Source organism: Dama dama, chromosome 10, assembly GCF_033118175.1.
Source record: "Dama dama isolate Ldn47 chromosome 10, ASM3311817v1, whole genome shotgun sequence".
NCBI lineage: Eukaryota > Metazoa > Chordata > Mammalia > Artiodactyla > Cervidae > Dama > Dama dama.
In genome coordinates, this window is record NC_083690.1 from 9,209,471 (window position 1) to 9,236,692 (window position 27,222).

The 27,222-nt window shown below is 46.3% G+C and overlaps 1 protein-coding gene and 1 long non-coding RNA gene across 3 annotated transcripts in view; one reads left to right on the forward strand and one right to left on the reverse strand.

The window, feature by feature from the left end:
- Positions 1-27,222, forward strand: part of ABAT (4-aminobutyrate aminotransferase) — an 87,126-nt gene that overhangs the window by 34,202 nt on the left and 25,702 nt on the right. For both annotated transcript variants that reach the window (XM_061152794.1, XM_061152795.1), the window contains exons 2-6: positions 12,264-12,378; positions 19,590-19,687; positions 21,471-21,500; positions 23,792-23,909; positions 26,796-26,845. In XM_061152794.1, the coding sequence (XP_061008777.1) occupies positions 12,309-12,378; positions 19,590-19,687; positions 21,471-21,500; positions 23,792-23,909; positions 26,796-26,845 (366 nt within the window). In that variant the 5' untranslated portion in view covers positions 12,264-12,308. The remainder of the gene's footprint in view (positions 1-12,263; positions 12,379-19,589; positions 19,688-21,470; positions 21,501-23,791; positions 23,910-26,795; positions 26,846-27,222) is intronic.
- LOC133063429 (uncharacterized) lies at positions 15,707-23,955 on the reverse strand. Its single transcript, XR_009694399.1, has 3 exons — positions 23,846-23,955; positions 23,194-23,241; positions 15,707-16,124 (listed from the first exon to the last, which is right to left on the reverse strand). It is a non-coding gene; the product is annotated as an uncharacterized LOC133063429 (long non-coding RNA).

Genomic DNA, 27,222 nt, shown 5'->3' on the forward strand with positions numbered 1-27,222 from the left:
TCACCAGCCCAGGTTGGATGCATGAGACAAGTGCTCAGGGCTGGTGCACTGGGAAGACCCAGAGGGATGGGATAGAGAGGGAGGTGGGAGGGGGGATCGGGATGGGGAACACATGTAAATCCATGGCTGATTCATGTCAATGTATGGCAAAAACCACTACCATATTGTAAAGTAAATAGCCTCCAACTAATAAAAATAAATGAAAAAAAAAAAAGAAAGCCTTACTGTTTGGCCAGGGTCACATGATTGATGGCCATTGTGCCAGTCAACAGCTTGACTGGTTCAGAAGATGATGCATCGGGCGCTTTTTCATGAATCTGTCTTTGGATCTCCTCTCCTCTTCGCTGTCTCTCCTGCACCAAAATTTTGAAAGCATAGACTAGAAGAATTAGGAAGCAAGGAAAGGTAGGCAAACTCTTGGTCATATATTGATTTTTTTTTTTTAATTTTGCCTTTTGACCATTCCACATGGCATGTGGGATCTTAGTCCCCAGACCAGGACAGAGTGCTTTGTGGAATTCAGTCCTCTGCACCCTGAAAGGGAAGGTGGGATAAGAATTGGGATGTAGGCAAAGTGCCAAGTGTGGGCTGAGGTTGGAAATGAGTGCAAGGCCAAAAGATAAAGACTTTCTTGGGTCTTCCCTGGCAGTCCAGTGGTTAAGACTCCATGCTTCCAATGCCAGGGGTGTGGGTTCAATCCCTGATCAGGGAACTAAATGTCCACATGCCGCAGCCAAAAAAAAAAAAAAAAATACACAAACAAAAAAAGATGAAGATCTTCAGGAAGACTGCAAACAGTGACAGCTGTTAAGTTTTTTTGTCCCTGTAAAGGAAGTGTATGTTGGTCTCAGTTAATTGATGAGGTTTCTGGGTGAGGACCACAACCACCAAACTGGTAATATTCCCAGATCTTGGTCTTCAAGCCCAGAGGGCCCTTGTTCCAACCCAGCTCCACGATCTCTGGCTGTGTGTCCTTGTGCAAGTGTCTGAACCTCTCTGAGCCTGTTCCCTCACCTGAAAAAAATGGCAAGAGTAGAATTTGCATTTGGAGAGTAGATGAGATAACGTGGGTCATGTTTGGCACACCAGGCATTTGTTCACTGAATCGTAGCAAACCCTCCATCACACATCAGCTCCTTTGAATTTCTGAAGCTAAGGCATTTCTAAGGGATTATAGGAATACCGTCAGGCATATGTGGTAACTCTGATCACCAAAAAAGTGTTTCCAAGTTGCCCTCAGTGCAGACCTGGGAGAAAATAAATGGCTCATTTGTAACACGCTGTGGTATTTGCACCCTCAGCAGTTCCTGGAGTCCTTAAAACGATTTGGTTTCTCCGAACAGGAAACATGTCTCCTCCCATCATACAGACTTTATCTGCTGGTTTTTGCCGCCCCCCACCTCCGCCCTCACCCTGAGCAGGAATGCTGGGGTCCCTAGGGCAGAGCAGAGCACGTGCTCAGTGGACAGACACCTGGTAAACACTCATGAAACTGAGCAAACAGCCTCCAGTCCTCTGGCCCAGGCCGGCTTGTTCAGCGTTGACACAGATCTTTCCCAACCCAGATTCTGTTCTCTCACTCCCGCTCCCTGTGGGGTCAGAAATCCGAAACTCACCCAGCACTTCCAGGACGTGTCTTTCCGCTTGTGTCCTGCCTCCAGAACGAAGCCTCTGCCTCTCCCGTTCGGAGCTTGGATTCGAAGCCTTGTCTGCTCTTTTCTCCCTTCACTCTATTCTAGAGACACCATGTCCATGCTGCCTGCATGCGGGATTTAAGTTCACCTTATTCTTCCTGACTTCCTGTTCTTCCTGGGGCTTCCCAGGAGGCTCCATGGTGAAGAATCCGCCTGCTAATGCAGGAGACACAGGTTCGATCCCTGGATTGGGAAGATCCCCTGGAGGAGGGCATGGCAACCCACTCCAGTATGCTTACCCAGAAAATTCCATAGACAGAGGAGCCTGGCGGGCTACAGTCCGTGGGGTCACAAAGAGCTGGACAGGACTTCGTGACTGAGCACGCACATCTTCTTCCTGATAGAGCCTCGGGGGCTGGGGCAGTGCGGGCAGGTGAACTGGGAGACAGAAACCTAAGGATGGAGAGATTGGGGCAGGCCAGCTTCTGTCTTGTGGAAGCTAGATCTTCAGGCTGGAGCAGAGCCAGAGATTTGCATGCACACATGGGCCCTCCCAGGACGTTAGACTGTGGAAGAAAGGCCTTCCCCACAAGGTGGAGGTTTGTTTGGAAACTGAGAACGTGGCCTGCGAGGAGTGGTCTCTTCTACATCCTGTGTGCGGGCTTCAGTTGGCCAAATTCTGTGCCTCGTGACCATGTGGGTAGGTTTTGTTCTTCCCATTTCATAGATGAGGAAACTGAGGTCCCAGTGAGCTGAGCAACCTTTTGGGGTTTTTTTGTTTTTTGATTTTTTTTTTTTGGTGGGGGGCCACACCATACAGCTTGTGGAATCTTAGTTCCCCCACCAGGGATTGAATCCGGGCCCTCACCTGGGCCCTCGGCAGGGAGAGTGCTGGACCACTAGGGAATTACTGAACTGAGCAACCTTCCCAGTCATCGAGCTACTAGATGGCACATTTGGGCCCAGTCTCTGGCTGACGTTACTTTCTCAACTGCATGCTCGCTCTGTCTTAGGAGTCAACACTTGCCGATTTCTAAGAACAGTATTCCTCTCCCCTTATTACAAGTCAGTGATGATTGTATGGTGTTCCACCAGCAGGTTATAGGGAATCATGAGTTCATGAATGCAGGGAGGAAGAGCCAGGGTCTGTTTTGCAGAGAAAGCTGGGGTGGGGAGGGGGGCTGGAGGAGGGCAGCCAGGTCCGAGATAAAACCTTCTGTCCCAAGGCCATCGTCACAGGCCCTTGAATGGGGCCCTGTTAGCCATCTGCAAAGGCCAGGCCTCTGGCTTTATTGGTTGCCATGGCGACCCCTGGCCTTGACAATGGAGGCCCACTTAGCTTGAGCCCGTCATTGTGTCCCATTGAGTCTGCGGAAAAGCTGACAGTTGGGGCTGCAGACAGGGAAAGGAATGTCCCCAGTCTCTGCCAGCGTTTCTGTCTCCGTTCCAAGAGCAGATAGAAGAATGAGAACAAGTGTTTGGGGGGCCTCAGAGAAGTCCAGGGGTGCCACCTCCAGCCAGTGACACATGCAAATGGTAGAGAGATGAGTCCGTCTTCATGGGATGGTTTTGGAGTGTTTAGTATGTATTCAATGATTGTTTGCAGCGCGCACTGGGGCTGTGGACAGCAGGGACCAAGTCCCGGGTCTCGGCTCACCCTCAGCTAGGCCATGAGTTAGGTGCAGTTGTTCTTGTCCCCGTTTTACAGAGGAGGAAGCTGAAACCCAGAGAGGTTCCTCAAGGTGCTCAAGGTCACAGAGCAGGCAAAAGAGGCTGGTTTCACATCAAGCGCCCTGCACCCCAGCTCCCCAAAGGGCCACCTTGGTCTTCATTTTTTACTCTTACTTTTTCATCTTTGGAATGTTTAACTTTCAAAGCCATTTCCAAGGACTTGGGGGCAGTGCAGACCTGGGTCGAGCGCAGGGTCCACCGTCTACCCCTTAGGAAGGTGGTTGTACTCGAATAGCCAAAGTAATCTTGAGAAAGAAGAATGGAACTGGAGGAATCAACCTGCCTGACTTCAGACTCTACTACAAAGCCACAGTCATCAAGACAGTATGGTACTGGCACAAAGACAGAAATATAGATCAATGGAACAGAATAGAAAGCCCAGAGATAAATCCACGAACCTATGGACACCTTATCTTTGACAAAGGAGGCAAGGATATACAATGGAAAAAAGACAACCTCTTTAACAAGTGGTGCTGGGAAAACTGGTCAACCACTTGTAAAAGAATGAAACTAGAACACTTTCTAACACCATACACAAAAATAAACTCAAAATGGATTAAAGATCTAAATGTAAGACCAGAAACTATAAAACTCCTAGAGGAGAACATAGGCAAAACACTCTGCGACATAAATCACAGCAAGATCCTCTATGACCCACCTCCCAGAATATTGGAAATAAAAGCAAAACTAAACAAATGGGACCTAATGAAACTTAAAAGCTTTTGCGCTACAAAGGAAACTATAAGTAAGGTGAAAAGACAGCCCTCAGATTGGGAGAAAATAATAGCAAATGAAGAAACAGACAAAGGATTAATCTCAAAAATATACAAGCAACTCCTGCAGCTCAATTCCAGAAAAATAAATGACCCAATCAAAAAATGGGCCAAAGAACTAAACAGACATTTCTCCAAAGAAGACATACAGATGGCTAACAAACACATGAAAAGATGCTCAACATCACTCATTATTAGAGAAATGCAAATCAAAACCACAATGAGATACCATTACACACCAGTCAGGATGGCTGCTATCCAAAAGTCTACAAGCAATAAATGCTGGAGAGGGTGTGGAGAAAAGGGAACCCTCTTACACTGTTGGTGGGAATGCAAACTAGTACAGCCGCTATGGAAAACAGTGTGGAGATTTCTTAAAAAACTGGAAATAGAACTGCCATATGACCCAGCAATCGCACTTCTGGGCATACACACTGAGGAAACCAGATCTGAAAGAGACACGTGCACCCCAATGTTCATCGCAGCACTGTTTATAATAGCCAGGACATGGAAGCAACCTAGATGCCCATCAGCAGATGAATGGATAAGGAAGCTGTGGTACATATACACCATGGAATATTACTCAGCCATTAAAAAGAATTCATTTGAACCAGTCCTAATGAGATGGATGAAGCTGGAGCCCATTATACAGAGTGAAGTAAACCAGAAAGATAAAGAACATTACAGCATACTGACACATGTATATGGAATTTAGAAAGGTGATAACGATAACCCTATATGCAGAACAGAAAAAGAGACACAGAAATACAGAACAGACTTTTGAACTCTGTGGGAGAAGGTGAGGGTGGGATATTTCAAAAGAACAGCATGTATACTATCTATGGTGAAACAGATCACCAGCCCAGGTGGGATGCACGAGACAAGTGCTCCGGCCTGGTGCACTGGGAAGACCCAGAGGAATCGGGTGGAGAGGGAGGTGGGAGGGGGGATCGGGATTGGGAATACATGTAAATCCATGGCTGATTCATATCAATGTATGACAAAACCCACTGGAAAAAAAAATAATAATAATAATAAAAAAAAAAAAAAAAAGGAAGGTGGTTGTAACCCTGCCTCGGGAGCGTCGCCAATGCCCAGGTCACACTCATGGGTGTCCCTGAAAGAGGGAGTGTCATAGATGGAGAGCTCCCCTGATTCTCGCCGGCAGCAAGGGTCAGAATCACTGGCTTTTGAGCCCCAGGACCGTGGGGAGTCATTCACCTCTGAGCCTATCACCCGAGGCGGACACAAAATGTCACACAGAAGATATGGTGCACACAATAGGTGAGCCATAAGCGGCAAGCAATACTGTGATTATTGTTCAGTCGCTACGTTGAACTCTTTGCAACCCCATGGACTGCAGCATACCTGTCTTTCCTGTCCTTCACTATCTCCCAGAGTTTGCTCAAACTCATGTCCATTGAGTCGATGATGCCATCCAACCATCTCATCCTCTGCCCGCCTCCCCCACCACCTTCTCCTTCTGCCCTCATTCTTTCCCAGCACCTGTGTCTTTTTATTCTCTATGACTTTTTATTCATAGAAAAAAATCCGAAGATTTTTTTTTTTGCCCTTTCACCTGAATTTCTCTCGCCCTATTGATTTAAACATTGCTTCTGCCCAGCCCACCCTCCAAATGCACCAGGAAGATAAGAGGCAGCAGAGAGAACTAATTAGCATTTTAATTAAAGGAACCGGGATAGGAAGCGGTGGGTGGAAACCCAAGGACTCCAGTATCTGGTTAGACCTGGGTTTCAACTTGTTTTGACTGAAACTGCGCACTGAGAAACAGATTCTTTGTAGGGGCTCCACGTGTCTGAAACAAAGGTCACCCCCCACCTACCTCGTGCTCTGATGGTCCTATTCTCTTAGTTTATTGATTGATTGAAATTTCTCTTTTGGTTCTCATCATGGCAAGGAGAAAAGTTCCTGTCTGATGCTAGCCTGCTTTTAACACCTGTCTGAGAGCTGCTCATCTCCATCCTAGCAAGAAGATGGGGCCCTCTGCAAAAGATGGGGCCCGGCAGAGGCCGGAAACCTTGGGCAGTGAACCGCATCCAGCTTTTAATTTGACAACCTGCCTTGATTTTATTACATTCTTTCCCCAATCACTTTTATTTACAGCAAATGAAACTTTGAGGGAAGGATGCTGGGGAGTGATTCATAGGGGCCGTTGTTGATCAGTTGTTCAGTTCTGTTTGACTCTTTTCGATCCCATGGACTGCAGCTTGCCAGGCTTCCCGGTCCTTCATTGTCTCCCAGAGTTTGCTCAGACTCATGTCCGTTGAGTCAGTGATGCCATCCAACCATCTCATCCTCTGTCACCCCCTTTTCCTGCCTTTTATCTTTCCCAGCATCAGGGTCTTTTCCAGTGAGTCGGCTCTTGGCATCAGATGGCCAAAGTATTGGAGCTTCAGCATCAGTCCTTCCAATGAGTATTCAGGGTTGATTTCCTTTAGGATTGAATGTTTGATCTCCTTGCAGTCCATGGGACTCTCAAGAGTCTTCTCTACCACCAGCTGTGTAGGAAAGTAATTTTAAATAGGAAAGTTTAAAAAGCAAGTTGATCTCAAGAAGTACATTAAGTGGGGACTTCCCTGGCAGCCCAGAGGTTAAGACTCTGTGTTTCCACTTCACAGGGCATGGGTTCAATCCCTGGTCAGGGAGCTGAGATGCCGCATACCACGTGGTGGGGCCAAAAAGACAAGGATTTCAGGGACCAGGGGTGCCTGGCAAGCAGCCTGTTTTCCATTCAGAGTCGGAATTTCTCCCCTGCATTGGTCCCAAGCCTTAGGGTGGGCTGGTGCTCAGAAAGCTCCCCCTCCAGCCTGGGATCCCTCAGGCCACCCCATCCCTTTTCCAGATGTGCAGCAGATTGCAGAGACGGTGGCAGGGGGACCCAGGTGGAGGGGAGGCTGGTACCACTTCTGGGGGCCAGGAGCAGTGCTGCAAGGAATTCTCCATAAACTGCACCCCAGATGCTTCTCAGGGTCAGAAGGGGCCTTAGAAACAATGTGTCCAACACCTACATTTTACACACATGGAAACCGAGGCGGGAAGTGGGGTGTGTCTTGGATTCTAGAGCCAAACAAGGGCTGTGGTGTACAGGCAGTGACTCAGTGACTTCAGAGTTGGGGGAGGGGAGTACTATTATTAAATTGCTGTTTTAACACGAATTTCAGACCTGCTTACTAATTTTATTTGTTTTTAATTATTATTTGTGTTTTTGGCTGAGCAGGGTCTTCATTGCTTTGCACCGGCTTTTTCTCTAGTCGCGGAGTGTGGGGACTACTCTCTACTTGCCGTGTGGAGGCTTCTCATCTCAGCGACTTCTCTTGTGGCGGAGCATGAGTTCAGTAGTTGTGGCCCAAGGGCTGAGTTGCTGCTCAGTTGCTCTGTAGGATCTTCCCGGACCGGGGATCGAACTCATGTCCCCGGCATCAGCAGGCAGGTTCTTAACTACTGGACCACCAGGGATGTCCCTGGATTTACCTATTCTCGAAGTTTCAGACATAAACAGAATGTTACAATAGGTGACCTTTTATGTCTGGATTCCTGCACTTACAATGTCTTTAAGGTTCATCCATGTTGTTTCAGTGCTTCTTTCTTCCCTTTTTATGGTGAATAATAGTCCATGGCACAGACAAGCCACTTGGCATTCATCTGCTCATCCATCGGTGCACGCTGGGCTGTTTCCACCTTTTGGTGATTGTGAATGGTGCCACTGTGAACACGCGTGTTCATGTTTTCCCTCAAGTTGCCATCTTAGTTCTTTTGGGTGTGTACTTAGAAGTGGAATTGCTGGACCATATGGTAATTCTGTGTTTAACATTTTGAGGGACCCGTAATTCTCAAACCACCAGCTCTAAGGCTGGGGATTTAGGAGCTGGTCCCTGGCTTCTTCCTCGCCATCAACTCCCACCCCACTTGATGTTCTCCACTCAGCTCATCCCAGCAAGTCCCCCTCCCCAACTCATCAATGACCCCAGCATCTCATTAACATACTGAGTACCTGTTCCCTCCTTGCCCTCTGGGACTTGGCTGAAGAGGTTCCTTCTGGATAAGACAAGAGCAACTGGCACCTTCCTTCCTTCAGAGCGTCTCTAGGGGGTTCCATCTGGCAATTAGCAGATTTTTTTTTTTTTAATATTTGTTTACTTGGCTGCGCTGGGTCTGTTGCAGCATGCAGAATCTTTAATCTCTGCTGAAGCATGTGGGATGTTACAGTTGCCGCTTTCGGGGCTAGTTCCCTGACCAGGGATAGAACCCGGGCCCACTGCATTGTGAGCATGGAGTCATGGCCACTGGACCTCTGGGGAAGTCCCGGGACCTAATTCTGTGCATCTTCCCTTTCACTGCTCTGAGATATCATGCCTGAGTCCACGGGCAGTCCACGTCCTTTCATGCCTTTGAGCATTAGTTCAGCTGCCCAGGTGGCCCTAGTGGTAAAGAACCTGCCTGCCAATACAGGAGACATAAGTGATGAGGGTTCGATCCCTGGGTCAGGAAGATCCCCTGGAGGAGGGCATGGCAACCCACTCCAGTATTCTTGCCTGGAGAATCCCAGGGACAGGGGAACCTGGCACGATACAGTCCATAGAGTCGCAAAGAGCTGGACATGACTGAAGCAACTTAGCATTCATTTCTTCATTCATTACCTCCCCTTTCTTTCTATGGCTTCTGAAACCTTGCAGCTTTTCAAGGGGCAGCACCCCCACACACACCTAGAATTAATTTCTCTGTTCCCCTGGCAGCTTGTTTATACCAGCAAAGGTACAGATTCCATTCTGTCTTATGCAGAATTAGCGGTTGACAGTGAACTGGGCATTTCTTCATCCACATATCCTGCCAGGTTATTTTAAGGATTTATTGACATGATGGGTAAAGCAGTTGCTACATTAAATTCTCCTGTTTTCTTCCCCTCATTCCTCTGACACTAAATTATGAGCTTTAGAAAGAGAGCAGCATTTTATTCACCTTCGTTTTCGCCTGTGTCTAGATAATGCAGTGCCTTTCGTGAAACGGGTACCTGATTAATTTTGTTGATTGGATTAGTGGGCCAGAGAAACTGAATGAATGACGTCAACTCTTCTGATTGTTGGAAATATATTGTGCTGAGAACTAACGTCTGATAGAGATCAGGTTTCGTTATAAGGTCAGTTTCAACTGCGGGCCACTGAAATGTCAGCGAGATATATTTCCCAATGTGACATTTTGTAATTGAAATTGTACGGGTGTGACTTTCACTTTTGCGGAACACTCAAATGTATTCGAGTTCTCCGAGATTCTCGAATTTTCAAACACACACCTAATGGCAGTTGAATGGTGTGGAGTCCTTAGTGCTCCCATTTGAGATGAATAGTCTTCAAGGAGAGACAGCAATCGCTCTTTCTGCCTCGTTGTGTTGTTGTGCTTAGTCGCTGAGTTGTGTCTGACTCCCTGCAACCCCGTGGACTGCAGCCCTCCAGGCTCCATGGGATTTCCCAGGCAAGACTACTGGAGTGGGTTGCCATTTCCTTCTCCAGGGAATCTTCCCAACTCAGGGATTGAACCTGAGTCTCTTGCATCTCCTGAGTTGGCAGGCAGGCCTTTACCACTAGCATTACCTAGTTACCAGGCTGCTAAATTAACAGGCTTGCATTGAGTTGGCTGTTCTGAAATAGATCAAAAAATCCAGAGTTATCACAGAAAGAGTCTGGTTTCTCAGTTAATTTATGGTCACACTTTCCAAGACCATGCTTTCCTCAATAATATTTCCTCAGGTGAAAAGCAGCAAGATTTCCTCTCTTAACAGGATCGTTTGTATTCATCAAGCCCCTTGCCTCTATAGTTAGGTGTTTTGTTAGTCACTGAATTAATCCATGTTGTCATGAGCAAGGGTTTGGGGTTAGACAGTCCCAAGCAATCCTGTGATCAAGGCCAAATACCATGACCTCTCTGAACTTCTATCTTCTCATATCGGAAATGGGAAGGTACTCTACTCCCTGGATGGTTGAGCAGATTGAGGGGGATCAAATACCCTTCAAAACAGTCACTTCTTGGAGGAGGAAATGGCAACCCACTCCAGTATTCTTGCTTGGAGAATCCCATGGACAGAGGAGCCTCACAGGCTACAGTCCGTGGGAGTCCCAAAGAGTCAGATGTGACTGAGCATGCACACACATTAATTGAATGCATCAATATGTTTTTAGAGAGGGATATGATCAATTAGTTTGAGAAGCACTGCCCTGGGGGTCCTCTGGTCTCACTTATTTCTTTCCCACACCTGGAGTTGCTAGTATTTCCCACCCTATCTCTTTTGACTTTTTTTTTTTTTTTTTTTTGGTGGCAAAGGGAAATAATAACATTTCAGCAAAAGATGGAAAATTTAAAAATCACTCCTTTTCTAAGCTTCCAGATAATAGTGGTTTCCATTGTGTGTCTATGTGTTCCTTTCTAAACTTTGTCCACATGCAAGATATATTTTTTCATAAAAGCCTTCTGTTACAACATTTAAAAAAAAAAAAAAACACAGTCCCTTCCATCCTGGAGGATTCTGGTGGCTCAGACAGCAAAGAATCCATCTGCCATGCAGGAGACCAAGGTTCAATCCCTGGGTCAGGAAGATCCCTTGGAGAAGGAAATGGCTACCCTCTCCAGTATTCTTGCCTGGAAAATCCCATGGACAGAGGAGCCTGGTGGACTACAGTCCATGGGTCACAAAGAGTCAGACACGACTAATCACGTACATGCCACACCATAGCAGAAACCACCACAACACTGTCAAACAACTTTACTCCAATAAAAATAAATGAATGAATGAATAAGTAAATACCTATTCAATGAGAATCAGAAAAGAATAATAAAATGAAGGCATCCCATATTCATGTGATTGCCGTTTTTGTGAATTCTTTTAAAAAAAAAAAAAAGCAAAACCTGGAAGTTCCACATCCTGGAACCCTCTTGGTCCAGAACACATCCGGGATGGTTGGTCGTGCTGGAGAAGCCCACCCCTCAAAATGGGCCCCGGGTACTGCCCTGGATCTGCAGGGTTCCCAGCGACCCAGCCACCAACATTCTGTGTGTGAACAGGGTGGGGGGCCTCCTGGCCTCCCCCACTGAGCGGTCACCAGGACGTCTGCCCTGGAGTTTGCTCCATCTGAGTTTTTCCATCATGTAGTACGCAGGCTGCTTTACTTATCAAGGTGGACAAGGCCCTCTCGCCAGCTTGCCCACAGAGGGTCCTCCAGCCAACCCTGTCCTCTCTCTTTGTTTTCCCATCTGGAAAGTGGGTGTAATAATCCTACCTAGATACAGGTCAAGAAAAAACACAACGTGGGGTACTTTGCTGATGGTCCAGCGGCTAAGACTCCAGCTCCCAATGCAGAGGGCTCAGGTTCCATCCCTAGTCAGAGAACTAGATCCCACATGTCACAGCTATAAATTCACATGCTGCAACTAAAGATCCTGCATGCTGTAACTAAGACTCAGTGCAGCCAAATAAACTAAGAAAATATTTATTTAAAAAAAAAAAAAAAACCACAAGGTGAACAGACTTTGATTTAAAGTGTAAATACTCTGGGGACCACCCCCCCCCCCCCCGCCACCCGTTGCCTCCACCAGTGGTTCAGTAGTTAGAACTCTGGACTTTCACTGCCGTGGCCTGAGTTCAATCCCTGGTTAGGGAATTAAGATCATGCAAACCACACAAAAATTTTTTTAAAAATAAATAAAGTGTAGGACTTCCCTGATGGTCCAGTGGTTAAGAATCTGCCTGCCAATGCAGGGGATACTGGTTCAATCCCTGGTCTGGGACGATCCCACATGCCAGGAAGCGACTGGGCCAAGTGCCACAACTCCTAAAGCCTGTTCTCCTCAACAAGGGAAGCCGCTCCAATGAGAAGCCCTGATGGCCACCACTAGAGAAAGCCCTTTAGTTGCGAAGCAGGGAAGACCCAGCAAAGCTAAAAAAATAAATTATAATTTTTTTAATCATAAAAAATAGAGTGTACCTTCTGCATGAAAGCAAAGGATCTGATATTAGCAGAACCTCTCCACCATGTGGGGGAATGGTGGGGAGTAGGGTACTTGGTCAGCAAGGGCGTGGCCTCTGTCGGTCTGACTCTGAGTTTCTGGTTTCTTTCAGGGCCGGAGCGTGTGACAGGGGTCTCTGTTCCCAGCAGAGGGGACCATGGCCTCCATGTTGCTCAGCCAGCGGCTGGTCTGCAGCTTCCAGCACAACTACCGCCTATTGGTGCCGGGTAAGCCCCGGGAGATCTTGGCAAGAACTGGTCCTAATGGAAGACGCAATCCAGACTAGGGACTTGGGGGTCCGGAAGAGTTCCTGGGGACAGAGGGAGCTGCTGTCCCACCCACCCCCATAAAACTGTCCTCTTGGCCGCTCCTCCCATCTCCAGCGTGTGCTCCTGTGCCCAGGAGGACAGCTCAGCAATGGGCAGGGAGCTGATCTGCCCTGGAGCCGCTCTGCTCACCCCCGAAGCCAGAAGGGCCCAAGCCATCTCCACAGGGACCACTGGGGGAAACACAGAGCTAGGTTTGCTGCCCAGAAACAAGGAAACTACAAAAGCCCTTGTAATTCACCTAAAAGCTTCAAGGGCACTGGAGAGTGGGCCCTATCCAAGGAATGGCCACCCTGCCCCTCCCTCTCCCTTACCTCTGCTCACCCCGCACCCAAATGGCCAGCAGCTCATGCTGTCACCCCACCCCAGTTCAGTTCAGTCGATCAGTTGTGTCCGACTCTTTGCGACCCCACGGACTGCAGCACACCAGGCTCCCGTGTCCATCAACAACTCCCAGAGCTTGCTCAAACTCATGTCCATCAAGTCAGTGGTGCTATCCAACCATCTCATCCTCTGTTATCCCCTTCTCCTCCTGCCTTCAATCTTTCCCAGCATCAGGGTCTTTTCCAATGAGTCAGTTCTTTGCATCTGGTGGCCAAAGTATTGGCATTTCAGCATCAGTCCTTCCAATGAGTATTCAGGACTGATCGCCTTCAGGATGGACTGGTTGGATCTCCTTGCAGTCCAAAGGACTCTCAAGAGTCTTCTCCAACACCACAGTTCGAAAGCATCAATTCTTCAGCGCTCAGCTTTCTTTATAGTCCAACTCTCACATCCATACCTGACTACTGGAAAAACCATAGCCTTGACTAGATGGACCTTTGTCAGTAAAGTAATGTCTCTGCTTTTATATGCAGTCCCTCTCAGATGCTTCCATTTCTCTCTGCCTCTCTGAGTTCAGGCGGCATAGCCTAGTGAGCACCCTGCCTGTATGATCTCAGGAGACCTCCCTCCATAGGTCCCACAAGGAAGGAAAGGGTGAAGCCCAGTTTACAGATGAGAAAACTGAGGCCCAGAGAAGCCAAGTCACACAGCCCCTTGAATACAAGTCAGATGTGGGAAATAGAGCCCACTGGCCCGAGCCCACTGGCCCAATCCCAAGGGGTGGACTTGGAGACACAAGGCGCAGCGAGAAGCAAGGCTTTAATGATGATGTTGCCAGATCAGGCGTCTGGGGGGCAAGCACGCCCAGAGTCATTATAGTGGGGTTTTTGTCCTCTCAGCACGCAAGTCCCTCCCCCAGTCCCTCATGGTTGCATACTATGGGGTTAACAGTCTTCCTGAGAAAGTCACCTGGATTTATTACTCCCCCTTCATCTGGATTTTCCCACACAAGTATCCTAATGGCTATTACATCAGCAGGCTGTCCCTCTAGGCTAGTTGTCCTTGAAAATGGACCACTTTAAGTTTTTCTTACATCAGCCCAGCTCCAAACACTGGATTATTATCCACCCCCTCAATGTTCCTCCTGGGCTTCTCCGGTGGCTCCGTGGTAAAGAACCTGCCTGCCAACGCAGGAGACGTGGGTTTGATCCCTGGGTGGGAAAGATGCCCTGGAAAAGGAACTGGCAACCCACTCCAGTATTCCTGCCTGGGAAATCCCATGGAGCCTGGCAAGCTGCAGTCCTGCCAGGGGGTTGCAGAGAGTCGGACACGACTTAGCGACTGAGCATGCATGCAGCTTGCCTCCCAGCAGCGCTGGGAGAAGGAAGCTTGCGGTAGCCTGCTTCAGATGCCTGCCCCTCCAGGTTGTCCCCAGTTCTCAGATCATGATGTCTCCTTCTTATCGTGTGTCCCATCTGCCTTCTGAAGACAAATTGTCGGCGCAGTCCTTGGTCTCCTTGTTGAATGTTGCAGGCGTTTGTATCTTGAGTAGGATAGAAAGCAGGAGTGTTCTCTCCTCTCCCACAGGTTTTATTTTTAAATAAACATTTATCTTGGAGTATTTTAGATGTGCAGAGAAATTGCAAAGGCAGAGCAAAGAGATCCCACATGCTGTTCACCCAGTTTTCCCCAGTCTCATCATCTTACGTCACCAGGATTGTCATTGCTGAGGAACTGACCTTAGTACATTGATCTGAACCAAACTCCAGACTTGCCTGTGAATTTCACCAACTTTTTCTCAGGGCCTCTTTCTGCTCCAGGGTCCAATCCAGTTTCATTATTTCCTCTGGTCTATGAGTTTCTCAGTTTTTCCTTTTTTTTTTTTTAACCTTGATAGCCTTGAGAAGTTACTAGTAGGTTTTGAGGGTTGTTTTTTTTTAAATTAGAAGATAAGCTTATTAATGCTTACCCTAATTATGTAACAAATAAACCCCAATGATGCAAGTCTGTTGTGTTCCAAGTAGAAGGGAGAGTCATTAGCACGGAAGATTCATCAGATCTTAGCTGCGGCTCATGGACTACCTAGCACAGGCTTAGTTGCTCCACGGCCTGTGGGATCTTAGTTCCCCTGGCCAGGGACTGAACCTGCATCCCGCACATTGGAAGGCAGATTCTTAACCACTGGACCAGCAGGGAAGGGAAGTCCCAGATGTTCAGTTTAGTTTTTAACAAAAGCAGAGCAGATAACTCCAGTTGAACTTGATCTTGACTTTGGCTAGGCTCACATACAGAGCCCTTGCTGTTTGGAAAAGTGACATTCATTTATCACTCTCAGTAGAAGATCTAGAGGACATTAAAAACATCGGATGGCAGTTTGGAGTTAAAAACTGACTCTCTGGATTGGCACAGTCATGGAGGGTGGGGTGGCGAGCATCATTATCAGACCCAGAGGATTGGGTTGAATTTACCCACCCTGCCTGGTCTTGTCAGTCAGGGCACACCCCTGCCCTCTGGGTGTTCTATTTTATTCATGAATGAAAATGTTGGATCTTTCAATGTTGATTAAAACTTCCTCCTCCTTTTGGCAATAATTTGCCTCTGGGGAAGTGAGTTGTTTTGCTGAGAATGTTTCATTTCAAAACCCACACTAGATGAGATGGACTATACATCCATGATGCTCACAGCATCTGGGAAAGGGGAGGTCCAGTGGACAGACTTCCAGCTTCACCACTTTCCATCTGTGTGACTTTGGGCAAATTAATTGACCTTTCTGAGCTTATTGTCTCCTTTAACATAAGACTCATAATAACATTTGCCTCCTATGGGGCTGTGAGGATTACGTGAGGTAATCCATGGAAATAACTCGGAATAATGTCCAGTGTGTTCACCGTAAGTGCTCAATGAATGGACATCTGCTCACACAGCTTGATAGAAGGAACCCTGGAAAAGGCTTTCTTGATCATTCAAATCCTATTCTTTTTTCCTGTGGTTTATGGCATTACATGTCATCATTAAGTGTTGTATTGGCACTTGGTCATTTTTCTCTACAAAAAGTCAAAATTGAGATATAGTAAGAAAAGCACAAATTTTCTGGACTCAAATTCAGGCCTTGCAAACTCACTAGCTATGTGACCTCAGGAAACTTGCTTAACCTCTCTGATCCTCACCTGTGAAATGGGGACAGTATCTTCTCAGAAGAAGGTTGTAGATTAATTAAAACAATAAGTGAGGGGCTTCCCTGGCGTTCCAGCGGTTAAGACATCAACTTCCAGTGACAGGGGTGCAGGTTTGATCCTTGGTCAGCGAGCTGAGATCCCACAGGCCTAGGGGTCAGAAACACCAAGACATAAAATGGAAGCAATATTGTCGCAAACTCAATAAAAACTGTAAAAGTGGTCCACATCAAAAAAAAAAAAAGTCTTTAAAAAAAGAATAAAATAATAGGTGAGCGTTTGCCTGAATACATGTGAGCTTCTCCATCTTCCTTTTTCCGATAGCACATTTGCAAAAAAAAAAAAAACTCAGCAGGCTCTGATTTTCAGGATTTCTGCCCAGCATTTTTGGCCCGCTCCCATCCTTACCTAGAAAGACTTGGAACACGGTAAGAACCAGTGTGGTTCCTGACCCAAACGCATCTGCCTCGCCCCTGGCCTTGGCGTCCCCATCTCGTGCCCCATCAATCTCCGCTGTGTCTCTCAGGTCCTACCCTGACCCCGCCTCCCAGTCCTGTTTACTCATGGTCCCGGCATCCTCCCCAGGACCTCACACACTCCGTCAGCATCCTTTCAGCTTCAGGTCCCACTGCCAACTGCCTCCACCCCTGGTATTCCTGCTTCCCAACCCCTAAGAAATCTGATTGCTACAAAGCCATGTCAAGACATTTTCTGGAGAAAGGGAGAGAGGACTTGTATGTCCTCATGAGAGGACAACTTACTTCTTATAGATTTTTCACTTTCCCCCCTTTTCTGGAAACAAAGGAAGAACAACAGGTTAAGAGCCCTATTTATCCAAATAGACCTGTTGAATGTAGGTCTAGTTGGAATCAGTCTTGATCAGTAATGCTGAGTTCAGGCCAAGGAGGAAACAGTTGAGTGTGTGTGCGTTGTTTTTTTCTTTAAGTCATCAGTATGGTCCATGATTTTTAACTCTCTGCTGTTGGAATAAGATCTTTAGGAATTCCTTTTTCATTGTAAGATCAAACAAAAGATAATAAAAGCTGGTATCTTCATGCCTGAAAATCAGGGTGGTATTGGATTTTAACTGGATTTTATGTTCAAAGGACTCCACTTTATTGCATATTAATTCAGAAACCTTCTTTGATATTCCAAGCAATTCTGAAAAATTAAGAATGAATTTATGTCTTCTAATATCATGGCTTTTTCTAGTTTGGCAGGTTTTGTGTGTGTGTGACAGAGAGACGCTAGCGTGTTTTTAGTATTAGTTGCCTCTCCTGTGTAATGCAATAAATAACAACTACCCCTCAGGGTTGTGGAAAGATGAAATAAGATCACGTACATGGGTTTTTTTTTCCTTTTTTTAAAAAAGTAATATATTTTAATTGGTGGCTAATTACTTTACAATATTATGGTGGTTTTTGCCATACATCAACATGAATCAGCCACGGTGCACATGTGTCTGTCCATTCTGACCCACCTCCCTCCCCACCCCCTCCCCACCTTATCCATCTGGGTTGTCCCAGAGCACCAGTTGTGAGTGCCCTGCTTCATGCATTGAACTTGCACCGGTCATCTAGTTTACATCAGGTAATATACATGTTTTAATGCTATCCTGTCACATCATCCCACCCTCGCCTTCTCCCACGTAGTCCAAAAGTCTGTTCTTGTGAAACAGATCACCAGCCCAGGTGGGATGCATGAGACAAGTGCTCGGGCCTGGTGCACTGGGAAAACCCAGAGGAATTGGGTGGAAAGGGAGGTGGGAGGGGGGATCGGGATGGGGAATACATGTAACTCCATGACTGATTCATGTCAATGTATGACAAAACCCACTGAAATGTTGTGAAGTAATTAGCCTCCAACTAATAAAAAAAAAAAAAAAGGTCTGTTCTTTACATCTGTGTCTCTTTTGCTGTCTCACATATAGGGTCATTGTTACCGTCTTTCTAAATTCCATATATATGCATTATTTTATATTGGTGTTTTTCTTTCTGGCTTACTTCACTCTGTATAATAGGCTCCAGTTTCACCCACCTCATTAAAACTGACTCAAATGCGTTCTTTTCTATAGCCGAGTAATATTCCATTGTGTATATGTACCACAACTTCCTTATCCATTCATCTGCCGATGGACATCTAGGTTGCTTCCATGTCCTAGCTATTGTAAACAGTGCTGCGATAAACATTGGGGTACACGTGTCTCTTTCAATTCTGGTTTCCTCGGTGTGTATGCCTAGCAGTGGGATTGCTGGGTCATATGGCAGTTCTATTTCCAGTTTTGTAAGGAATCTCCTCACTGTTCTCCACAGTGGCTGTACTAGTTTGCATTCCCACCAACAGTGCAAGAGGGTTCCCTTTACTCTACACCCTCTCCAGTATTTATTGTTTGTAGACTTTTTGATGGCAGCCATTCTGATGGGTGAAGATCACATACATAATTTATATGAAACATCTTATTGTTTAGTCACTAAGTCATGTCTGACTCTTTCTGTCCTATGGACTGTAGCTTCCTCTGTCCATGGGATTCTCCAGGCAAGAATCCAGGGATTCCTGGCAGGGATTTCCCTGCCAGGGCAGGGAAAGCATCAAAGTCCTAACCACTGGACTGCCAGGGAATTCCCATCTACTGGATGATTTTTAATTGACACAACTTAGGGCACAACTCGAGGCAATGCCACTGACTTCTAATGGCAGGTGGCCAGGGATGCAGCTAAACATCCTATAGCACCCAGGGCAACCTCCCACAGCAAAGAACCATCCAGCTCACAATGTCAGTAGTTCCAGGGCTGAGAAATTTGAGTCTCTCTCTCTCTCTCTCTCTCTCTCTCTATATATATATATATATATATATATATATATATATATATATATATATATATATATATATACATACATATGGAGCAGACATGGGTTTGATCCCTGGGTCGGGAAGATCCCCTGGAAAAGGAAATGGCAACCCACTGCAGTATTCTTGCCTGGAAAACTCCATGGACAGAGGAGCCTGGCAGGCTTCATAGTCCATGGGGTCACAAAAGAGTCAGACATGACTGAGCATGCACACACAATACATATGGATATAGATTAATATTTTTTTTTACAAAATTTGTATTATTTTTATTATGGATACATAATATTCCCAATATTCTGCTGCCCATGAAAATGGTAGGACACGGCACATTCTGTTTAGTGACCCTCCTCTGTTGGACATTTAGATTTTTTCCTCTCTGTTGTTGTTAGAAACAATGCTGTGATGAATATTTTTAATCTACATCTTTTTGCACTGGTCCAATTATTTTCCGGATGAATCTGGAAAACTGAGGTTGCTTAGTCGAAAAGAATAAGAAGTCGGCATCACCTTAGCCTCACAACAGTGGGATGTGAGCATGCCTGCTTGCCTACAGCATCACTGGCACCAGGCTTTCCCATTTCTTGAAGTCCTCAGGGTGCTTGTGGTACCCATGTCTGACCACACGCAGAGTTCTGGGATCATCAGGCTGGCATGGGCCTCAGGCCCTGGCACTGCCTCTGTTGGGGACTCCCAGTGTTGTAACAAGGGCAGGATTCTCGTATCTCCATTACTCAGGGGTTTCTCACCGCCTCTGTTTACTGCAGGGTCCAGACACATCAGTCAGGCTGCAGCCAAAGTCGACGTTGAATTTGACTATGACGGACCTTTGATGAAGACGGAAGTCCCAGGGCCTAGATCTCGGGTGAGTTGAGCACACTTGAGTGGTATGTTTCAGAAAAGAACAAAAAGGGTCCATGGGACAAGAACACAGCCCCGCTGAAGGTCCTGTATCCTTAGCTGCTTTCAGAGAGTTCACCATTAGAGGTCCAGAACTTTAAACCAGGCCATCCTTCCATAAGAAGTCAAAGAAGTCTTCTTAGAGGATATGTATCAGTTATAAATTGCTACAATAGTGCTGCATAACAGTCCCAGAAGCCTTAACAGTATACAAGTTGCTCACGCAACCGTGGTTAACTGGCAGTTGGGTAGGCAGCTGTGTTGGGCTCATCTATGTGCCTGAGGGATGACTGGCCACCAGTTGATCTAGGTTAGGCTTGTCTTGGGTCAATGTGGTAATGTGGCTCAGCTTCATGGGTCTCTCATATTCCAGCCAGCCAGCCTGGGCTTGTTCTCATGGTGATGGAAAGGAGTGGTTGCTATAGGTCTCTTGAGCCAGGCTCCCCACTGACCCACCACTACTTCCACCTCGTTCTGTTGGCCAAAGCAAGTTACGTGGCTTGTTTCTGAGTCCAGAGTCAGGGGCTGGGGCAGAGCGTCCCACCAACGGTGAAAGAACCTGACCGTGTGATGTAGCACAGGGCGTGTATGACAGATGCCTCTCTGAGCTTGATCTTGAAGGGCCACAAGGAGGAATTGGCAGGAGTGCATTCTGTTCTAGGCAAGGGGAATGGTGACAAGCCCGCAGGGTACAGTGCATGGTGTGTGAGAGCTTTTGGGCAGCTCAGAATCCCTGGAATAGATGTTGGAGACACAGATAAATGTGGCGAGGGGTGTTGCGGCTTCTCCCCAGAGAAGCTACAAAATCTGCATACACCACACTTTGCAAGAGTGGTTAACCTTGATTCTGTGCTGTGATGTGCAGTACTGTTTCTGATGTTTGCATCTAAAAAATAACAGTGTAAACCTTTGTAGTACAAATTTATTTTTTTCTCTGCATATTGTGCAGGCTTTATCCACACACAATGTCTTTGTTTTTTTTTAATTCAAAAGATGTTTCTTTTGACATTGAAACTATTTAATAAAACTAGAAATCTTGTGCTGATGTAAATGATTGTAGCTATTTTCATGGTCCTTTGCTAACAAAAGAAGACTTTTTTTCATGCATATTTCTATTGGTAAGGGGTGAATTTTAATTTAGTAACAGTAAAATAGCTGGAATAAATTTCATATTCTTATCTGAATATTACTTTGTATTTTTACATGGAAATATATGATTTTATGATACTAATTGCTAAAGTTTACTTTCTGTGACTTCTTTTAAGAGATGAAATCTTTGTAATAGTAAAACCCCTAGGTTATAATTCCCAGTTGCTATGTATAATTGTACAAGTGATTTATGGAATGTTCAGATTATAATTATAAATGGTGCAGATTTCTATTTTCCTAATGGTGTGTTAGAGCTTTTTCTTCCCCCCCTAAATATAAAAAGAACCCATACTTTTCTGGACATTAGATAAATATCTTCAGCTCAATTTTTGTTGTTGTTAAATATTTTAGTTTACTTGATTGTTATTTTTGAAGTGTCCGGCCCTCTAACCTGTCTGTTGTACTGGTAATTGAACTGGCAAGAATCATTTCCCACCAACTATTTCTTTTAAGGATTTTTAAAAAATATGTATAATATTGTTGACTAACTATTAAGTTATTGACATAAAGGGGGAAGAGCCCCAAGACTTGGGAAAAGATGAAAGATTTTAAGCAAGCATGTGTCCTTGCTATGATGCTTTTTTTCTTCTCTCCTGCAGGAGCTAATGAAACAGTTGAATATAATTCAGGTGAGTAGGGATGAAATAGCCATCCTATCTTTGCTTCTTGGTTACAACTTAATCTGTGCTGGCTCTTTTTATAAAACATGCTTTTCTTCTAAACCTTTTTCTTCTAATTTCATCTTTTCTTCTTTGACTCATTGGGTTGTTTTTTTTTTTTTTTTTTAAATATTTAGTTATTTATTTGGCTAAGCTGGGTCTTAGTTTCTGTACGCAGGATCTTAGATCGTCTCTGCAGCATGTGGGATCTTTAGTTGTGGCATGTGGGATCTAGTTCCCTGACCAGGGATTGAATCTGACTCCCCTGCATTGGGAACACAGAGTCAGCGATTGCACCACCAATGAGGGGTGTCCCATATTGGTTACTTATATAGTGTAATTCCCACATTTTGGTGAACTTCCCAAACTTCTGAGATTTCTAATCTCCTTCAACTGGGGTTGGAAAACTTATTTTGAATGATTTCAATTCTTGGAAATTTATTGACCCTTTTTTATGGCCTAGCATTTGGCCTATTCTAGAAAATGTTCTGTATGCACTTGAGAGGGACATATACCCTGCTCTTGTTGGGTGGAGTGTTCCACACGTTTTTGTGAGACCTAGTGACTTTGAGCGTTGTTCACATCTGTTTCCTCACTAATTCTCTGCCTGGTTGTCCTATCCATTGTTGAAAGCCAGGTTCTGAAGCATCCAACTAGTCTCATAGAATTATTGTTTCCCTTCAGTTCTGTTAGGTTTTGCTGCATGTATTTGGAGCTGTATATCAGGTTTCACAGGTGGCTCAGCGTTAAAGAATCCGCCTGCAATGCCAGAGACATGGGTTCGATCCCTGGGTCAGGCAGACTCCTAGAGGAGGAAATGGCAACCCACTCCAGTATTCTTGCCTGGAGAATCCCAGGGACAGAGGAGCCTGACAGGCTTCAGTCCATGGGGTCTCAAAGAGCCAGACATGACTGAGCAACTAAACAATATCAGCTGCTTACATGTTTATCGTCTTCTTTGTGGACGGACCCTTCTGTCATTTTAAAATGCCTCTCTTTACCTCTAGGAACATGTTATTTGTTTAACAGTTTTATCTGATATCACTATAAAGCATCCAGCTTTCTTATGATTGCTATGAGAATCATATATCTTTTCCTATTTACTCTCAACCTAATTTGTATTCTAGAATCTAAAATATAACTCATGTAGACGGCATATCACAGAATCTTTTAATCCAGTCTGATAGTTTCCGATTTTTTTTAATTGACTTACTTAATCCATGCACAGTTAATGTTAATATTGATGTAGCTGTATTTACAGGTTCAGTTTTATTTTCTGGTATTTTTAATTTATAACATTTGTTTATTTGGCTGCACTGGGTCAGTGGCGTGTGGGATCTAGTTCCCTGACGAGGGATTGAGCCCCGGCCCCTCGCAGGGGCAGCAGGAAGTCAGCCACTGAACCAGCAGGGAAGTGCCCAGTTTTATTTTTTGTTCTCTCTCTTCCTCTTGTCTTTTTTTATTCCTCACCTTGTTTTCTACTATTATTTTGGTACATAATGTGAAAATCTTCTAGTGTACCATTTTCATTTCTTTCACTATGTAATGTATATTATCAGTATATATATCAGTATATAATATATGTATTATATTATCAGTATATAATATAATCAGTATATTATCAGTATATAGTTTTTTAGTTTTCTTACATCCTAAGACTTACCATATACATCTTAACTTTCCAGAATTTTCTTCAGATTTATTTTTCAATCTATTTTGTTGGGATATATAAAACACAGAAAAAAAATCATTAAATACAAACCCACAGCATAATAAACAATTATAAAGCAAATCACCTATGTATTAATAATTACGAGCAGGGCAAAAAAATCCAACATTGCCAACAACTACAGACACCATTCATGTGTCTTTAAATGGTCAGGACATGGTTTGAACCCAGGTCTCCTGCTCTGCAGGGGCTTCCCAGATGATGCCAGTGGTAAAGAATCCACCTGCCAATACAGGAGATATAAGAGACACGGGTTTGATCCCTGGGTCAGGAAGGGCATGGTAACCCACTCCAGTATTCTTGCCTGGAAAACCCCATGAACAGAGGAGCCTGGCAGGCTACAGTCCATGGGGTCACAAAGAGTCGGACACGACTGAAGTGTCTTAGCACGCATACTCCTGGATTGCAGGCAGATTGTTTAATGTCTGAGCCATCAGGAAGGCCCCTTACTTCAGCAGTTCAAGCTTAGTTCTGAAAGACTGAGGGTCTAGAGAATTTTAGTGAGCCTGATCCAGTCTCTTCTTTCCCCAAGAATGCAGAGGCTGTGCACTTTTTCTGCAATTATGAAGAGAGTCGAGGCAATTACCTGGTGGATGTGGACGGCAACCGGATGTTGGATCTTTATTCCCAGATCTCCTCTGTCCCTATAGGTAAGAGCTGAAAAATAAATCCTTGGATGGAGCTTCTCTCCGTGTGTTAGTCATGGTTATCCAGGCTTCAGTCACTCCTTCCAAGAGACACATCCTTGTATGTGTGGCCAGACACTTCCCTCAAGGGCAGAGGAAAAGAATAAGTTGTTTGCAGAGGGTATATTACAAAAGGAACTTTACATGTCTTTTCTCATGTACTCCTCCCCCAAAACCTGACAAATATGGGTCTCGGTAAATATACCCGTTTTGTAGGTAGATGAGCAGAGCTTGGCAAGGAAGCACAGGTAATGTGAACCCATGTCCAATATCAGCAGTCTTAGGACTCCTGGAAGAAGATCGGAGGTGGGGATTCAGTGCCAGTGGTTAATTAAGGGAGAGCTGTGGGGGGAGAGGGGGGAAGGGAGCAGAGAGCAGACGGGAGGATAAGAAGGGTGAGGTCTCAGCCAGCAACCAGCCGCAGCCTGCTTCCACGGGGCGGAGGGGGTGGGGCTCTGGAATGTGAATTGCACCCTAGAGTCAATCCCAGACCAATGCGAAGGGGCTGGTCTTTTGGTCCCCCTGGGCCAGTCGGGTCATTGCGCATCAGCTGCCAGAGGGAAGGATGTGTCATCTTTCAGGCAACGCAGCTTCCATTCATCAGGGGCAGTTTGCCAGAGGAGGTGGCTGGAGCCACTATCAGTGACCCCTCCCCCCCAGTATACAGACGCACAGAGCGGCTGGGAGAGGGGTGGCTGGCCCGAGAAAGGATCTCTCTCAGCAGGCCATCTCCTGGCCATCCAGAGCAAGACTGTCCTACTGCAGGAGGGAGAGGCAGGGCTGATGGGCACATTTGTAGCTTGGCTGGCCCATGTTTCTTTGGTCGATGGAGTCCTCACGGCACCCACCAGTGAAGCTTGTCCCTTCGTGGATAAAGCCAGAGCCCCCACAGCTCCCCACCCGCCTCCATCCCCCTCCACTCGCCTGCTTAGGGTCTTTCCGCAGAGATCCGCCCCTCTATTAGGTTTCCACGCCTCCTCTGCTTTTGCCAATTGGGTCCCTCAAACCTATTTATTTCCCATGAAGATGAGATCCAACAGCAGGCAGATGACTCACTGTTTCTGGTAAGTTCATCATTCGGAGATGCCTTGGGCTCTGAAGGCGACTTGGAGTCTGAGATTTACAACTCTCTCTCTCCATGTCCCGCCAGAGTGAAAGGGGTAAAATCTCACATTATCCTGGAACCGTGGGCCAGTCTCTTCCTGGCTACCCCTACATCCTCCCCACCACCACCCAGGGCTCCTTCAGCTCAAATCCCCAGCCAGCCGGCATCTCTGTGGGGCTGGGGGAATCGGGCTAATCAGACTGGCATTGGTTGTTAAAAGACCAGAAGTTCGAGGGCTTCCCCAGTGGCTCAGTGGTGAAGAAGCCAGCTGCCAGTACAGGAGACATGGGTTCGATCCCTGATCCAGGAAGATCCCAACGCCCTGGAGCAACTAAGCGCGTGTGCTTCAACTTGTGAACCCTAGCTCTAGAGCCTGTGCTCCGCAACAAGGGAAGCTACCACAATGAGAAGCCCGCGCATCACAACTAGAGAGTAGCCCCAGCTCTCCGAAACTAGAGAAAAGCCCACACAGCCACGAAAACCCAGAGCAACCCAAAATAAATACATAAATAAAATTATTTTTTTAAAAGGCCAGAAGTTCTTAAAGTTTTGTCTCTGGCCACCTTTATTCCTACATCTGTAATCACTGAAATATTTTTTTTTAACTAATAATTATTGAAAATTTCCTGTCTGGTATAGTGTCTTCCAAGGGCTTCCCAGGTGGCCCTATTGGCAAAGAACCTGCCTGCCCATGCAGGAGATGCAAGAGACTCGGGTGGGATCCCTGAGTCGAGAAGATCCCCTGGAGAGGGGAATGGCAACCCACTCCAGAATTCGTGCTTGGAGAGTCCCATGGACAGAGGAGCCTGGCGGGCTACAGTCCATGGGGTCGCAAAGAGTCGGCTGAAGCGGCCTGGCCGCATGCATGGTGTCTTCCATGTTCTCTCATTTAATTCCTACAGCCATCCTATAATGTCAGATCTTTTAATATCACCTCGGGCCCATCAACAGGGAGTCAGGTTTCAAGGGGTTTCAGGGTTCCCCCAGCCACCCACGGAGCCCGAAGCTTTGCGTCAATGACTCTGCCTCCTAAGCTCACTTCTATAAGAGCAGCCTTCAGACAGCTGCCCCTGTCCTGCAGTGTGGGGCGGCCCATGACATCAGAGACCCGGGTGTGCAGACTTCCCTGAGGGTCCAGTGGTTAAGACTCTGCACTTCCACCGCAGGGGGTACAGGTTCAGACCCTGGTGAGGGAGCTAAGATTCCACGTGCTGCTCAGTGTGGGTGAAAAAAAAAAGTCCAGGCGTAGGATTTCCTGATCAGAGGGGCTAGGTCTGCTTTCGTCTTTCTTTTCTGCATCTGTGGCTTAACGTGACTCCCTGACACTGCCTTTATCTACTGAGGCAGAAAAGTCATCAACATCCAGGCAGCGTGGTAAGAGTCAGAGCTGAAAGACCTCTGGCCACAGGTCAGTTGGAAAAAACCCCACACTGTTCCTTCCCTGGGGAACAAGCAGTTCCCAACCTTGGTCCCGGCACCCCTGGGCGTAGGATGGGTGGTGGAGAGACGGAGGAAGAGTGTTAATTACTCTCTCCCCTGGTCCTCACACCACTGCCCAATCCACACCCCCTGCATCCAACCGAGTGAAGCCACAGGGCTTTTCCTGGGCGGGGCCCCAGAAATGGGCCTTTGTATTTGAAGAGGGTTATAGGGTTGGAAGGGAAGGAAGGGGGCAGGTGATGGGGTGAGGGGCAGGGGCCCCCCGGATACGATGCTAGTCTCTAACTGTATCTTCCTCTCCCCAGGTTACAACCATCCTGCTCTCATGAAACTCGTCCAACAGCCTCAAAATATGGTGAGTGCCCGGGGTTGCGTTCATGGAGATTCAGAGGGTGACTGGGGCAGCCTTTGGAAATGGTCCATCCACTTAGTCCTCCCTGAAATATTTGTTGAGCCCATACTGTGTGCTAAGCCCTTGGAACACCTTGCCAACACAGTGCCCTGCTCCCACGGAGGCAGCCAGTTAATCACACACGTAAGCAGAGAATCGCAGCCGTACGAAGCGCTACCGAGCAAGGCAATCAGAACTGTGTGGGCACAAGACAATGATCATGGTAATAATGAGCAATAATTAAGAGCGTAATACATATAAACACTGTGGCCGGCACAGATCGAATATTGCCAAGTCCCTGAGGCGGCTGCTTTTGTTATCCCTGTTTTTACAGATGAGGG